Consider the following 15,668-nt stretch of genomic DNA (forward strand, 5'->3'; position numbering starts at 1 on the left):
TCTGCATTTTCTGTTGTTTCTTTGGAAATTTCATTTGAAGCACACATGTTAACCTGTGATAAAATTTCTTCAGTATTTGACAAATTTTCCTGTAACTCCTTATTTGGATTCGCAACTTCTGTAGAATTTTGAACTTCGATGAATCTACTTAGAATTTGTTCCATTTTAAGGTCACTTTGTTCAATTCGTAGAGTTGTCTGGTCGATTTTACTATTGAGTTGTGTCATCTGTTCACCAAGATCTTGCTTTAATTGTTTTATCTGTTGATCAATTTTGCTGTCAAGTTGGCTCATTTGTTGATCCATTCGGTCACCGAAATCTTGTTTAATTGGTTCATCTGTTCCGTTTGTTGATCCATTGGGTTACTAAAATCTTGCTTTAATTGCCCCCTCAAGTTGGTTGATTCGTTCCATTTGTTGCTTCGATTGTTCCATTTGTTGTTTAATGAGATCAGCCAGGTCAGAAAAGCTCATTTTCCTGTACCCAGCTGGTTCAGATGTATTTTCAATACCAGTGAGACTCAATATTTCTCGGAATTTTTGTGCCACTTCTCAACACGGTAAACTCAGTCTTGTTATCTCTTTTAATGAAATCACCTCGTAGCCTTATAGTCAATCTGTACTGATGAAATTTATTATTTAGAAGATTGCCTACTTTACTTCAACGAATCTCCTAAAGATTCCTGGCGGCAAACCACCAAAATTTTATATAACGTAACTCGTTATACACAGGTCCTCAGTCATAATTATAATTAGATTAAATTACTAAAATCACTTAAAACAGTTTATGCTGCGTTTAGCTTTTATGATGGTTCCTAAATTATATCGTTTATTTTTACAAAGCGTTGTTATGACAACGTAAATACAAAAACTCATCACACATCATAATATTAGAATCAATTTTTGATTCTCTTTTCTTTTCAAACTGGTTTGTGCATATTTTAAAATCATACATTGCCCGGAAATATAAGAAAGGATATTTAAAATTACACTAAAAATACAAGATATCGTTACAAGTACATGTTTATGAGCAACACGTGGTAACGTTTATAAACATGCAGACGATACACTGAACAGGAAGACACGAAGATCAACACGATGGGAACCGAAAGAGGAAGGAGGCATCAGCTGACCATCAGTTGATCGCCTACCCACAACAGCTCTGGAGGTCGCACTGGACTAAGGGGCTCTACCTATCCTATAATCCCTGCAGGCTACTTTGAAGCGAAGGGGATTCCTCAACACAAACCATACCTCACGAAGCTGCCATGAGCCGAGGAGGTTTCCTAGGTGCATGGGCGCCCGCAGGACTGTTTCCAAGGAGGGGCAAGACACACACACACATACATACATATCATATATATATATATATATATATATATATATATATATATATATATATATATCAACAGATTAGGTATTAGGATACCATTGCATTGACAGGAAAAAGACACAACACAATTAATATATTTAGGCTACATTTCATTTACTGGTGTTCCTTGAACTGAAATTCTAGTCGACGAGGACCCTCCTTAGCGAATCTTGTAATTGATTGCTCTATGAACACATTCTCGTTTACAAGCACATGTTTTCGGTGGACACAATATACACAGTCCAGTGAGTCTTTCCTCCTCCATTCTTGAGCGTAACCAAGTTTTTAGTCTTATTAAAGTACTAAATAAACGTTCTACTGTGCAAGCAGTCGCTGGAAGCGAAACAAGTATTTCTCTTACACTCTCAACAGCGACAGCCGAGGCTTCGGTAGCTGTGTATAGTTGGTTAAAGCAAATAAAATGGAATCTAAGTTTTACGTCCCACGATTATGCCGGCTAAGCTAAGGGAGACTGTGATGAAGAGAAATGAATGAAATGGTGGATTGATGAAAGTGGAAGAAAACGGGAGAACCCCAATAAAACCCATCCACACGGTGTTTGTCCAAAACAAAGTTCATTTGGCGCGAGCTGGGATCGAACCGAGGACCCCATGTACCAAATGTGAAACTTGGTGAAAGCAGTTGGTGACATCTCAGCGATGATTTTCAAACATGTCTAAAATAACTTCAATGTGTTCTTGTACCTTGAAAAGATCAATTGCCTCTTCCTGTAGAGCATTTGTAGTTAGCTCTAAAATAGCACTATATTTGGCCATGATGTGCATTGATATTATAAATGTACTAGATGGCACTGAAGAATGTAAGTACGTAATAATCACTTTGTTGCGCGCTTCTGCTTCCACCAGGGGACAGCTGTTTTAGGCAGTTCACTACTTCTGAGATTTTTCCAAAAATATTCTGATGCTTTTGTTCTTTGCAGACCACCATGTTTCACAGAAGAGAGGCATATTAGGAACAAGATTTTTTTCTGACAAATCTATCACGGAAAAAAAAAGATTATATTTTGCATAGTTGCAACTGAATTCCGAATGTGTTTAACTTCATTAATGTCATTAATAACCAAATTTAATTTATGGCTAATACAGTGACGAAATGACACCTTAGGATATTGTTTCTGTATTATTCTGTTCACACCATCTTCCGCTCATACCATTGTGGCTCATCCACAACCCTGTCCACATAATTTCGACATATGAAGGATACAACTTCATTTACAATTGTCTTTGCATTAAGTTCCTGGAGAGCCATGAAACCAAGGAATTCTTCTATTTTGGGTTGATTTAGAGTTGAGTCTAAATATCTAATTCCTACTGCAGTGGTGCCCACCCCCCCTTATGTCCATGACGCATCCCCCCAATTGTCTATCCGTAGGTGTTCTTCCATGAAAAAAAATATTCTTTTCGATTAATTTTACCCCCCCTCATCAAACATATTTATATAGATTTTTAACCCCCCAAATATTTCAATGACGCAGTTTGCGTCATAGCCCCCCCCCTTGTGGGCACCCCTGCCTACTGACAACTGCTCTACTCCAGAAATGTTCACACTTTCATCAGCAATTACTCAGAATGATTTTCTTTATTTGCTTCCTTAACTAAAACATTTTAAAATTCCTTTTCACAAACTGAAATCAATTCATTTTGAATTAATTGTGAAGTATATTTCACACTGTCGATCGTCCTTCAATGTGTTCTTTGAACACAGTGGGCCTCATGCAGAGTCGTTCTGAGGAATGATTAGTGCCATACTAAAGAGTTCGACTAATATATGTTTCCTACAGTAGTCAGGCCTTTAGTATGACGCTAATCATACGTCAAAACGACTCTGCATAAGACGGAGTGTCTCCAGCCTCCACACGAAAGTCGAACACATCAAGGAACACGCCCGAGTTTGATTTATTACCTCGAAGAGATATATCATGCAATGTGCATAAAAATATGGAAGATAATATACGAACTAGCTTTCTTTCTGTTACTTTCAACTTGCTTGATTCCGGAATTCGGACAACGCTATTCTCATCTTTTTGCCTCTTAGAAAAAAAGTCTTATATTCATTCTGAACACTGCATCATTAAAAGAGATTTAAAAAAAAAAAGAAAAACAAACATCTTCGGCTTCCGAAAGCAATTAAACTCAACCTTTTGTCAGCAGACGAGCGTATAAAAGTTAACCTTTTTCGAAAATCCAGGGGGGGGGGGACAATTGCCCCCTCTTGCCCCCCTCTGTGGGCGACCATGCCTAGGCCAGAAACCTGAAGTCGCTACAAGACCCCGGTGGCTGCCATAAGCAAAGTGGTTCTCATATGAAACGTTACTTTCTTCACACTTGGTCACAAAGGAGATTCTAATATATTGACTTTGTAAAACACAAAGACTATTTTGTATTCTTATAAATAAAACGGTGAACGGCTAAATTCCGGACCATTATTGACTATACCTACACAAAATTGCAATATAGTAATTCTATCATATATTTGTAATGTTCAAAGTGAACGATATACTGAGGTATGGAATATTTCTACGTGGCCTAATTCGTATAATACACCTTTTACAGAACATCTTGGGTCTTGTTTTTATTTTTATTATTATTATTATTATTATTATTATTATTATTCCTCTAAGATTTGTACAGTATCTAATAAACTGAATACCAATGAGTAACGTAAACTTACCTTTCACTTCAATGATGTGTGGTTTATCTCCAGGAGCGTGAGTACGAGACATAATTGTAACAGCTGAGACATGAGCAACAGATCTTACAGTCGCTGCGCATATCCAAGGTGCTCCAAGTAATCCACAACCAGTATTTAATAAGCATATTAAAACTATATCCAAATGAAATCCTGAGCCTTTCCTTAATTTCCTCTCCTTCTTATCAATTATCAACCTAGAAGTTAAAAAAAAAAAATGATTTAAAACTTCGTTCCTTGATTTCTCATTAATGATATAGAGATATGTATTTAACATATATCACATTAGTTTTAGTTGAACAAAGTATTCAAGTAAAATAAACTAACTTAAATATTATATATATATATATATATATATATATAGTTCCTATCTTCAAACTTATTTGAAACAGGGTATTTCAGGTTGTGCAGATGACCAGTGACCAGAAATATCTGATATTTTTGAAAGGTAGCACTAAAAGCAAACGTAAAAATAGGCAACAGATGTGAATTTCAACAAAAATAATCTTCGGTATGATTTATGATTCCCACTGATAGAAACTCGAATTTGTGAAAGCGAGTAGTTAAATAATAGGTAACATTACAGACTTTCTATACGTTATATTACACTAGTAGCTGCGACCAAGCCTTAGGTCTACTGTACACCGATTTAAATCGTACTTAATTAAGAGGTCTAATTATTTACATTTTTTATTTTTTATATTAATTTATTTATTTCTTTTAAAGTTTGCCCGCAAACTAACTTGCGATTACACAAATAATAGTGCTCAATTCTAAATATGGTTACTACCCTTGTCCTAATAATAAACAGGAAACCACAATCATGTTCATTATCATCATTATTCAGTTTCAAATAACTAAATTCAAACAATACAGTTTAACTTTCAATTACACTGTCATAATATATTACTATAGAAATACGCAAATATTAATGCTCAAATCTAAATGAAGTTACTACCCTTGTCTTGTTTTGAAATGATTAAATTAAAACAATGCAGTTTTTAAGTTCTAATTAAATCGGCAAATTGTCTACACGATAGCGATATCTATTCCCAACAAGCAGGCAGGCAGGCAGCGCAGCTACCGACATCTATTAGCGTTACTATTTACTATAAGGAATTAGCGTGACCACACTGACATGTTTCTCTTAAATAGGATTGCTCATTAATCTAGCCTCTGATGATAAATCAGAATTTGATAATGAAATCTCGACGTACATGAAGTATGTAATATATTTGAGAAGTACAAGTTACAGGTTCGTAGCAAGCGTTAGACCGCAGGAGGAGTGGCAATAAACAATTTGGAGGTACACTGTGCCTTTTGTGCTTTGTTTGCATGATTTATCAGAAAATTAGAACATTGTATTCTTATAGCTACTGGCCTACTCAGTAAAGCATAAATATTACTTAAAATTTAAAAAAAATAATCTTGTAGGCTATTTTAGCAATACTTGTTAGCAGTTATTGCCTGAAGAAATGTATCATACCGAATCAAATTTAAGCAATATGAAGAGTTTCTTGATTTATCTCATTTCCATCTTTTTATCGCTTGATGAAGTCCAGAATAATAAGTGAAATAGATTTTTATTACAGAGATAACGTATACAATAAAGAAATGTATAAATCACGTAGTTTGTATTTCACTTATTTACAATTCTAATCTCTGAACATACTTTCTTTACACGCTTTCCGATCTTCTATGGAACCTTGGTCAAAAGTCATGAAAAAAGAAAGAAGAATAAAGTATTTAGGAAACTAAAGAGGAAAGGATTAAAATCTTAAATAAGCTAAATAATTAGTAAAATTCCAGTTTGTACCATGTAGTATTATACAAATTTAAATTAAAAATTACGTTAGAATACGCGTCTTTGATATGGGAGACCCAAATTCGATTCTTGGCGGGAGCTCATCAGGGGCGTCATTTCAGACTTCGTTTGAGGGGGGCAAGAGCACCACCTACATAAGACTTTTACGTTTTGTACTAGTATATTAATAGACAATCGATTAAAGTATATGTATTCCTCAAACTTTTGGGGGGGTGCAATTGCCCCCTCCTGCCCTCCCTAAATGACACCCCTGGAGCTCATCTGGTTCGGATTCCACGTTCATCAATAGGTCTATGTCTCATGTAGTCTCGCTGCTGAAAGGGACACTAAAATCAAATCAAACACCATCAAAATTCAAACACGTCTGCACTACAGAATTGAAGAAAATTGCCGGTTTTAGAAGTACAAAATATACCTTCTTCGACAAATTAACACTTCCAATTTTAGTAGTATTATCCACAAGAATATGGAAGTTTTCATAATATTGAGCCTTTTCAAACAGAAATTCCTGAAATAAAATACTTCTTCCAATAAAATAGCAACTTTGTGCTTATTCCTATTGTTTATAGTTTTCCTCAGAGGTTCCTTTGCTTTTGCTCACAGATTTCATAATATAAGATATATTACTTAATTACAATTTAATAAATTGCAACATTCGAAGAATTTTAATATCTTCTGTGTTAAGGCGTTTTTCCTTATGCTGCTAATAGAGATAGGTAATATTACAACAACTAACGTAAATACTATACTTGCATCGAAATAAGAAAGGAACTGACATTTGAAGGAATACAAGTTGTCCTGTTGTCACGCCGCAAGTATTCTTCCGTCCGTTGTGTTCCCTACACTTTGGTCGACAAATACTTCTGCATATGTGTTATAAGGCGGCAACATTGTAATATTGTTATCCTTTTCTATAGAAACCTTTCACTTGTAACTACAACCACGACGTTTATGGTTGGTTTCTCTCTCGGTGACCTTGATAATCCTGTGACGTAACTTCCCATCTACTCAAATTTCCACGTGGTACTGTGAACTGTCAATTCATTTCTAATTTTGATTCGAGTATAAATATTTTTTACCATCAATAGTCAATATATTTTTGTTCAGATTAAATAAGGCTGGACTGCAGATGTTACACCTAAATTAATACCGATGAACTTTGAATTGTCTTTTAAGTTTATACCAATTGATTTAAATTGATCTTTGTCTATTAGAAGATCTAATGTAGCCTCTGCTACTTTAAACTAATAAACTGAATTAATACTAAAGGAACTTACTCGCAAATATGGGTCTCCATAAAAAGCAATATGTAGATAAGAAGCGCAGGAACACCTGCTGCAAAAGCCACCCATATTTCAATGGATTGGTGGAGTCCTCCAGGAGGTATAATCCAACCACGAATTGATTCATTGGATGGTTTGATTCCTTCTGGAACTTTCAATTTTTCTGTGTAAGTGTCGGGAAGAAGAATATCTAAGACCACCATTGTAATTATTGCTATTGGAACTCCAAAATCTCCTAGTGCTCGCCGAGCCTAAAAGAAAAATACATAATAACTAAAAGGAAAAATATATGTATATAAATTGTAGTGTATTCACTTCTTTCGATCAAGAATTAAACACTTAGTATATGTTATGGCATACATTTATTACTTAGCTCTGTACACAACTAACCTGAGCAACATTGACACGATTTTTTTTTAAATCTAATATTCTAACTTAATGTCATCTGCAATGAATAATTCTTATAGTATGATTGGAAAAATCCTCCTTCATCTTTCTTATCTACAACTCCTGAACTATTTTCATTGATATATTTACTTTTCAGTAATCTTTAATCATATTATTTAAGTTGTTAAGTAAAAGGAAGGAAAATCACTAAATACTCACACTTCTACCCAGGAACTTGCTATTTCTAAATTGTCTTAAGTAATAAGCGATAAAAAATGTTCCCAAGGCTAAAATTGTACAAAGAAGTGCAGTATTCGGCTGTGATCGCAAAACAGGCCTTCCTCGTTTTATAGGGTCTGTAGAGTTTTCACCACTGAAACTAGAAAGTAAATAAATATATTAATATTAAAAATTATTATCAAAATAATGGGATCAAATAAAACTTCTTTCAATGAAAATCGGTTGAGAGGAATCTTATCAATAAGTTCAAAAGATAGTCACTTTTAAGTTTAAAAAGAAAAGTTACATGATTAATACGGGATGAGACCATCTTAACCTGCAGAAAATGATCTGATTCCTCGTGAAATGGAGATACTGAGTAACAAATGATTTAGTGGATAATACATATATCTTCCTTAATAATCGTGAATGAGTATTATCATGTATAGTACTTAAATTAATTCTAAAAATATTCAGAACATATCTATTTCAAATATAGACAATAGGGTGTATCTCCTAGTTTTTGTTTACTTTAAACTTCTTTTTTCTTCACGTAAGTCCTAACTCCACTGCTCCTCATTATAACCTACCTTGTTAGTACCCTGGTTTATATTATTTTACCATGTTATTCCACGTCTATTCATAATCTTTTTACCTAATGTTTTCTACCCAACACTACACACCCGACAAATAATGTATGTTTCAAAATTCCCGTAAGATTTGAATTTTGCGCCCGGTAGACTAAGGTGTAGCTAATTAAATAATAGTAATAATAATCTGACAGCTGACAGTTCTGGGTTATTAAAAATGGAGCGCTACACGAAAAGTACAACGCGCTTTTATTGTTGAGCAGTTTTTTAAAACATTAAGCTTTAGCAGCTAAAGTTCACAATTTTCGTACTAAATATGGTCAGAATAGTGATTTAACTTTACTATTCATGTGAGATTAATTAAAAGAGACTAATTAAAGTGATTATTAATCAAGAGATTAATTTAAAAAATTAGCGAAACAATCAATTTGTGATCTTTGACACTCTGGCCGTCCTTCAATAAGTCATTCAACACAAAACATCGAAAGAGTTCGTGAGAGTGTCGGTGAGAATCCACGACCGTGGTCAAGAATTAGATATTTCGAGACGCTTACTACAGTGTACTCTCACGAAAGATTTGCATCTTCATGCTTACAAAGTTCAATTGACTCACGAACTGAAGCCTACTCACAATGCACAGCGAAGAGAGTTCGTTGAATGAATTCTGCAACATCCTATACAACCCGAGAAACAATTCAATTACTGCACGAGTCATTTCTTGGTCCGTTTTGTTGATCAGAATTGGCCACCCAGATCATGAAGGAGGAAATTGAGCGCTGTCTCAACGAAATTCAGCCACATTTATGCAAAATGATCATGGAAAATTTCAACAAAGAATGCGTATGTGTCAGCAAAACCGGGAAGGCCACTTACCCGATATGCTATTCCATACATAATCCTATACTGTATACTTTATGAGTCAATACAAAATTTACAATTTTAAATTATAAAGCTGTTTTATTTATTTATTTATTTATTTATTTTTTTAAATCAAAATTACTTCTTTGGTAAACTCTGGGATACCCGGTATTTTCTATGCCATGTTCTCTGTCCATTTTAAACGCCACGATCTAATTACTTACTATTTGATAGTAAGTTTAACTTAACTATACATAGTTTTCGCATTTCTTGTTTTCTTCTTTCTTTCTTTCCTTAATTTTGCAATGAATATGTTCCTCGAAAAAATAATAATAATCTGAAATGTTTAATTTTCTGTTTTTCTTTTTATTACTTACCTTACTGTTGTTGTTGTACCGTCAATCAGAAGAAGTTCTGTCATATTGTCTACATAAGGATAGTTTATATCTGAATCGTTTCCCATTTGGGTTGTAGTATCAACATATTCAATACTGCAGTAATCAGATAACAACGGATGCAACTGATACACCTAAAACAAAAATATTATTTAGTTGTACACAATACAAATATCCTGACTAAATTAAAAATAAACGCAAAATATAGCGGGGGCCATAAGTAACAGTTTTCAGTTCTTGATTGACTAGAGTATCAGTAGCTGATTGACGTAAACAATACGTTATGGTAACTCTTATCTTGCACCACTCCATTCTTATTTACGATTCGGTTTCTCATAACATTTGGGTCATCTCTATGACCATAATCCCATGCATATGATATATGAGCTTTTAAGACTATAATTCCATTCAAAATAATGCTTGTCCCGAATATTCCAGCAACCACTCTCATTGTCACTTAAATTAATCACTGTAATTTTAAATCCAATTACTTCATTGAACTAAACCTCCATGAGATGTTATTTTAATACCTTGGTACATTTCAATATCACTTACCATACAAGTCCACTTTGAACAAATTATGAATTTTTTTAAGGCGATTATTTCCTGGCGTATTACCAGCTCTTTAGAAAATCTACAGACATATGCACATTCCATTATCACAAAGGAATATATATAATAACAATAATATTAATTTTATAATTTGTTCAAAATGAACTTGTATGGAAAGTGATACTGAAATATATTACGATAACATCATATGAGAATTTACTTCAACGAATGATTGGATTCAAATTTAGTGTTGAATTTAATTGACAATGAGAATAGTTTCTAGAATATTCGGGGGTTGTTTTCTATTTATAGAACAAGGAACATTATTTTGAATGGAATTATAGTGATAGTCTTAACTCATATCGCACATGGATTCGATCATAGTTACAGAGATGACAAAAATATTACGGAAACAGAATCTTAAACAAGAACGGAGTTCGTGGTACAAGGCAAGAGTTTATTTTAGAAAAATCATCCTCGAGCATACTTCAGTAACACGTTATGATGATGTTCGTGATAATACGTGGTACCGTACATTAATGAGGATAAGAAGTGATTTTATAAAGGATTTAAATCTTGTTACATTTGTAATTAAGTAAGTTTACAATGAATAGAACGTTATCAAACAATGAACTTGTGTTCGTCCTTCAAGATCTCAACTCAGTGGACTTTTCTATCTGGAGTAACGATCTTTTTTGAAAAAAAAAAAATATGGATCTAAAAGATTTAAAAAACGTATTACTACTGAATTTGATAAATTATCATCTAACATCAGTGATCTATTATATTCTTCTGTGCTTAAAATATCTGTGAACTGAAAATGATAAGAAGACGCTAAATATATGTACTTATCTTAGGTAACTTAACTTAATGTTATGATACAACTCGTAATAATTTCATAGTTGATAAATAATTAATTTCAAATGCATTTGTGTCAAGTTTCTTATGGCCCATCCTGTATTTCAACAATTATAAAGGTAACAAAGAAAATCAAAATTAGATTAGAAGATCTGGATTGCCTTGACAAGAATTATGGTGGAGATAAATAGTTTTCCTATAAGTAGATCACCTTTCATTGACATTAATATGTTTTAGAGTGCAGTACAAACTGATAATTGCCGAGCCTATTCTTTGATCTATCATTGATGATACTAAAATTAATTGCTAGTAAGAGGTAGTGACCTCCAATGTACACAGCTGAACACAATGTCGTTGGGAGTCAATATGGTTATCACACATCACTCAACTGAAACCTACGGCAGTCTGTCGTGTGCTGTAGAGCGAGAAAAAGAAAGAAAGAAGAGAGAGAGATAGAGAGAGAGAGAGAGAATTATTGTATTTTTCAAAACTGATATTTTGCTTGCTATTTCCCTGCAATCCTCATCTGAGTTATTTGCAAAAGAAGGAAGTGAAAGTTTTGTATGTAAAACAAGCTGGTAACTTTGGCTGGCCAAGTATAGTCTGATCAGAAGAGCCAACACTCAATATGTTGATCAAAATTTCGTATTTTTGGTAATGTAGAGTTTTTTCTCTCGACATGCGTCTGAGAAATGTTTTCCACATATACACGAAGATGATACGAATATAACACTGATTTTTTTTAAAAAAAGAAATTTTTGTTTTACGTCCCACGATTATGGCGGCTAGGCTAAAGGAGACGGTGATTATGAGAAATGAAGGAAATAGCGGAATGAAGAAAGTGGAAGGAAACGGGAGAACCCCGAGAAAACCCATGCACACGGTGTTTGTCCTCCACAAAGTTCATTTGGCGCGAGCTGGGATCGAACCAAGGACCCCATACACCAGAGATGAACGCTCTATCAATGAGCCACTGCGACCCCTAACAACACTTAGATTCAGTTTAATTATATATACATACTTTGCATTGATTTACTCCCTTCACTTCCAGTTGATTAAAATTCTTATATGTATAAGATATTTATAGCCGATATGAATGTTAAATATTCAGGTTTCTAAAATTTTCACAATAGGCTAGTATATTATAAGCTAAATTGTGCACATTGGTTAAAAATGTAAAATAGTATATCCTTATTTCATGTTATATTGCATATAGAAAACGGTGAAACGTACTTTGAAACCGGAACAAACATGACTTTTCTTCTTTGTATTTTTCAAAATTTTCTTTTATTTATTTATTTATTTATTTATTGCATCCGTCTATTGTCATACAAAAATTACATTTAGAATCCTCTAAATAGAATAATAATATTACGTATAGCGTTATTTTAAATATATTCTTCAACAAAGTAAAAGCACTGTTCTATCACATACCTTTTAAGTTTGATTCTAAAGTTATTTATGGAAACCCCAATTTTTATACATGATGAAAGCAGATTGTATAATAGAGTACTTTTATGAGTGACTGATGTTTGTTCTATGTGCATGCAAGTGAATATCTTCTTTAGTTCTTGTATTGTAGGCGTAGCTATATATATCTTCGTTGACAATAAATTCGTTACCATTTTTTCATATATTTGAATGTTTCAAACAAATACATCGAAGGAAGAGTCATTATCTCAAGTTCTTTAAAAATATTTCTCCATGGGAGAGTTCCATTCTACTCCTATTAGTATCCTTACCACTTTCTTCTGTAAACCAAATACGACAAGAACTTTGGGAGTACTTTGCTTGACTATGTTTGCTTTCGAGACCTCTATAATCATTAGCAACAATGTATATACAACGGGAAGGAAGGATATCTTAACATAACCAAGAATCATTAATTTTGAGTTGAATATATTACTTCTACATCAGTCCTAAAACTTTTTCTACAAAGGGATAAAATTGTTGTTTGTTAGATGTCCGAAAATAACTAAATACTTAAAAATATAATACTAAGAAAACAAGCACTTGCACAACCCGAAAAATAATTTGCTTTTTGGATCAAAAAATCCAATATATTTCAATTGAAAATTTTATTGTAGACCTTGTATCTGGAGAACTATACATAATGTAGCCAAACCCGAACTATCAGTTAACTCAGTATGATGTCCTTATTCAGTAGAAAATAAGAAAACTCGCTTTAGGGGCCATTCAAACATTTTGTAGCCCTTGATCCAAAAAATAATTATTGGCCAACGCAATCTTTTGATCCATTTTTAGTTTTTCTAAAATTCTTATGTAATAAGAAAGTAAATGTAAGGTGGTGACAGGAAAATTTACAATAAATGAAAATAATCTTATGTCAATGCTGAAAATCTATACCTGATATAGCTTCAACAAACTCTCATATATGTACAACAATGAGATCAACGATGCAAATATTTCTTCCGTGAAGCGAGTGAACAGTTTAACAAAAACGCTTCCCTCCACACACACAACTATAAGCGCTATGATTCCCAGCCAAATTCCAATCCACACTCTCATCGGCAGAAATTCTATTCCATTCGACTCACAAAACTGTAATAAGAAAAAAACAGTATTTATTAGTATTTAATATTTACATGTAACACTCATTATATTAAAAATTCATTAAGAAATTCAATTTTTATTTATTTTTCAACTTGTAAATTTATCGATCTGCATATATGGAATATGCAATAATAGCACACTAAAAGAAAATTTCGTAGAAATTTTTGCTTTCAAGGTCTGTATTTAAAATTGTTAAATGATGTATGATTAGTAGATTTTCAATATTTGTTGAACTAAGCATACAGTGTTTGGTATTATATATATTTATTTCGTAGAGGATATTATGAATGATACTTTTTCTGTTTAAAATTGCAGTGAGTATAAATTTCAGATTATTTAACTTTTATACCATTACGATATTGGTGCTGGCAACTGTATCCTGCCACTTATATTGTTGAGACAATCCATAAACATGAATGTCTTAAATTAACATTATTCTGTTTTAAACACACAGTCATCCAAAATAATCTAATCTGACACGGGAAGGTCCCACAAGTTGTCGCTCAAATCTGATTGCCGCATAGCACATCTGATAAAGCATCACGAGAAATGAAAATGAGCAAAATTTGAGGTGCTATGGACCAAAAGGATAGGATCTACTGGGTTTCAAAATTTGAATATCCAACAAATTATATCATGGAATTATGTACGTTTAAAGTAAATATCTTAAAAACCGTTAAAGCAATCAAAACAAAAGTTGCACAATATAATGAGAACAAAATGTCCTATCGGAAACCACAAACAATGTTTCCATAATTGAAGTGTTGTCAACTCAAGATAAAATATTTTGTTTGAAATAACACCATATACAAGTGTGCACAGATTTAAAATGCACTATTATCACTAAACTAACAGTGAAGTGTAGTGGTACAGTGTTGCATACTGTTGGAGCTACGCCTGCTGAAAATGTTCAATGGAAAGGTCTGATATGTGGCGACAGATGGTAATAAAGGAATGTATTAGAAAAAAAGTAAGGGTTTTGCATATACTTCTGTAGGCCCGGTGAATAAGCAGACAACTCGCGAAAACAAAATGATACATGTGAGGAAAGAAACACGTGTTTTCTAATTCTGTAAACTGGTTCTACAGATTATCTTAATATTTGGAAGAGTACTTTCTTGGTTTCTGTCTTTCGTGTTAAGTGACATATTCTTTTACTTCCTCTCCTACACCTCATATGATTATGTTTGTACACTATAATATTACCATATTCACGTTGGAAATATAATTATTTTATTACTACCTCGTTTCGTTTTTAGTCGGCCTGGATAGCCGTGTGGTCTAGAAGGCTAGATAATCGACATATTAGGGATCGCGGATTCCAATCCCGCCTCGGACATGTTTTTGTTGTACTTTTCACCTTATATTTCATTATGATCTTTCTCTTTCATAGTGGTTCGGATCCCACTTTACACTATAGGTCCCGTTCTATATAACTTCGGAGCTGACGCAGGACGTTAAAATGGCATCACTGAATTTCGTTTTTCAAATGCATCACTATTTTGTGATATTGCTGACATTTTGCTATATTATACTATCGGTGTTACGCATTTGAACTAAATTCATAGTATGATATCCAGATTCCTTCATTACCATCTGTTGCCACATATCAGACTTCTCTATTTTACCTTTTCAGTACACGTAGCTCCAACAGTGTGCAACACTGTACCACCACAGTTCGCTGTTATGTTTAGTGATAATAGTGCATTTAAAATCTGTGCACACTTGTATATGGTGCTATTTGAAACAAAATATTTTTGAGTTGGCAACACTGCTTCACCTATGGCAACACTGTGATTTTCGATGGGGGGTAGATTTCTGGACTTTCGGCATGTAAGGCCATTTAGTATCTAAGGCACCTAAGTCCCAGGCCTCTTCCTTCACGATTTGAGGGATGACGTCCCTCGGCGAGCATACAATCCGGGGAAATGAAAGAAAGAAAAAGGATTGGGGAAGGAAAGAAGCGGCCTGGGACCTATAAGTTAGGTACCATTCCGGCATTTGCCTGGTGTGAATGAGGAAAACCCAAGAAAACCTCATTCAGGGT

At 33.6% G+C, this 15,668-nt stretch overlaps 1 protein-coding gene across 3 annotated transcripts in view; it reads right to left on the reverse strand.

Annotated features, from left to right (window-relative positions):
* LOC145690499 (band 3 anion transport protein-like) overlaps positions 1 to 15,668 on the reverse strand; it is a 484,586-nt gene that overhangs the window by 18,519 nt on the left and 450,399 nt on the right. For all 3 annotated transcript variants that reach the window (XM_081765430.1, XM_081765431.1, XM_081765432.1), the window contains 5 exons: positions 13,415 to 13,609; positions 9,620 to 9,771; positions 7,795 to 7,954; positions 7,183 to 7,439; positions 4,063 to 4,277 (listed from right to left, as the gene is read on the reverse strand). In XM_081765430.1, the coding sequence (XP_081621556.1) occupies positions 4,063 to 4,277; positions 7,183 to 7,439; positions 7,795 to 7,954; positions 9,620 to 9,771; positions 13,415 to 13,609 (979 nt within the window). The remainder of the gene's footprint in view (positions 1 to 4,062; positions 4,278 to 7,182; positions 7,440 to 7,794; positions 7,955 to 9,619; positions 9,772 to 13,414; positions 13,610 to 15,668) is intronic.

This window comes from Thermobia domestica, chromosome 7 (genome assembly GCF_964235325.1).
Source record: "Thermobia domestica chromosome 7, izTheDome1.hap1.1, whole genome shotgun sequence".
Taxonomy (NCBI): Eukaryota; Metazoa; Arthropoda; class Insecta; order Zygentoma; family Lepismatidae; genus Thermobia; species Thermobia domestica.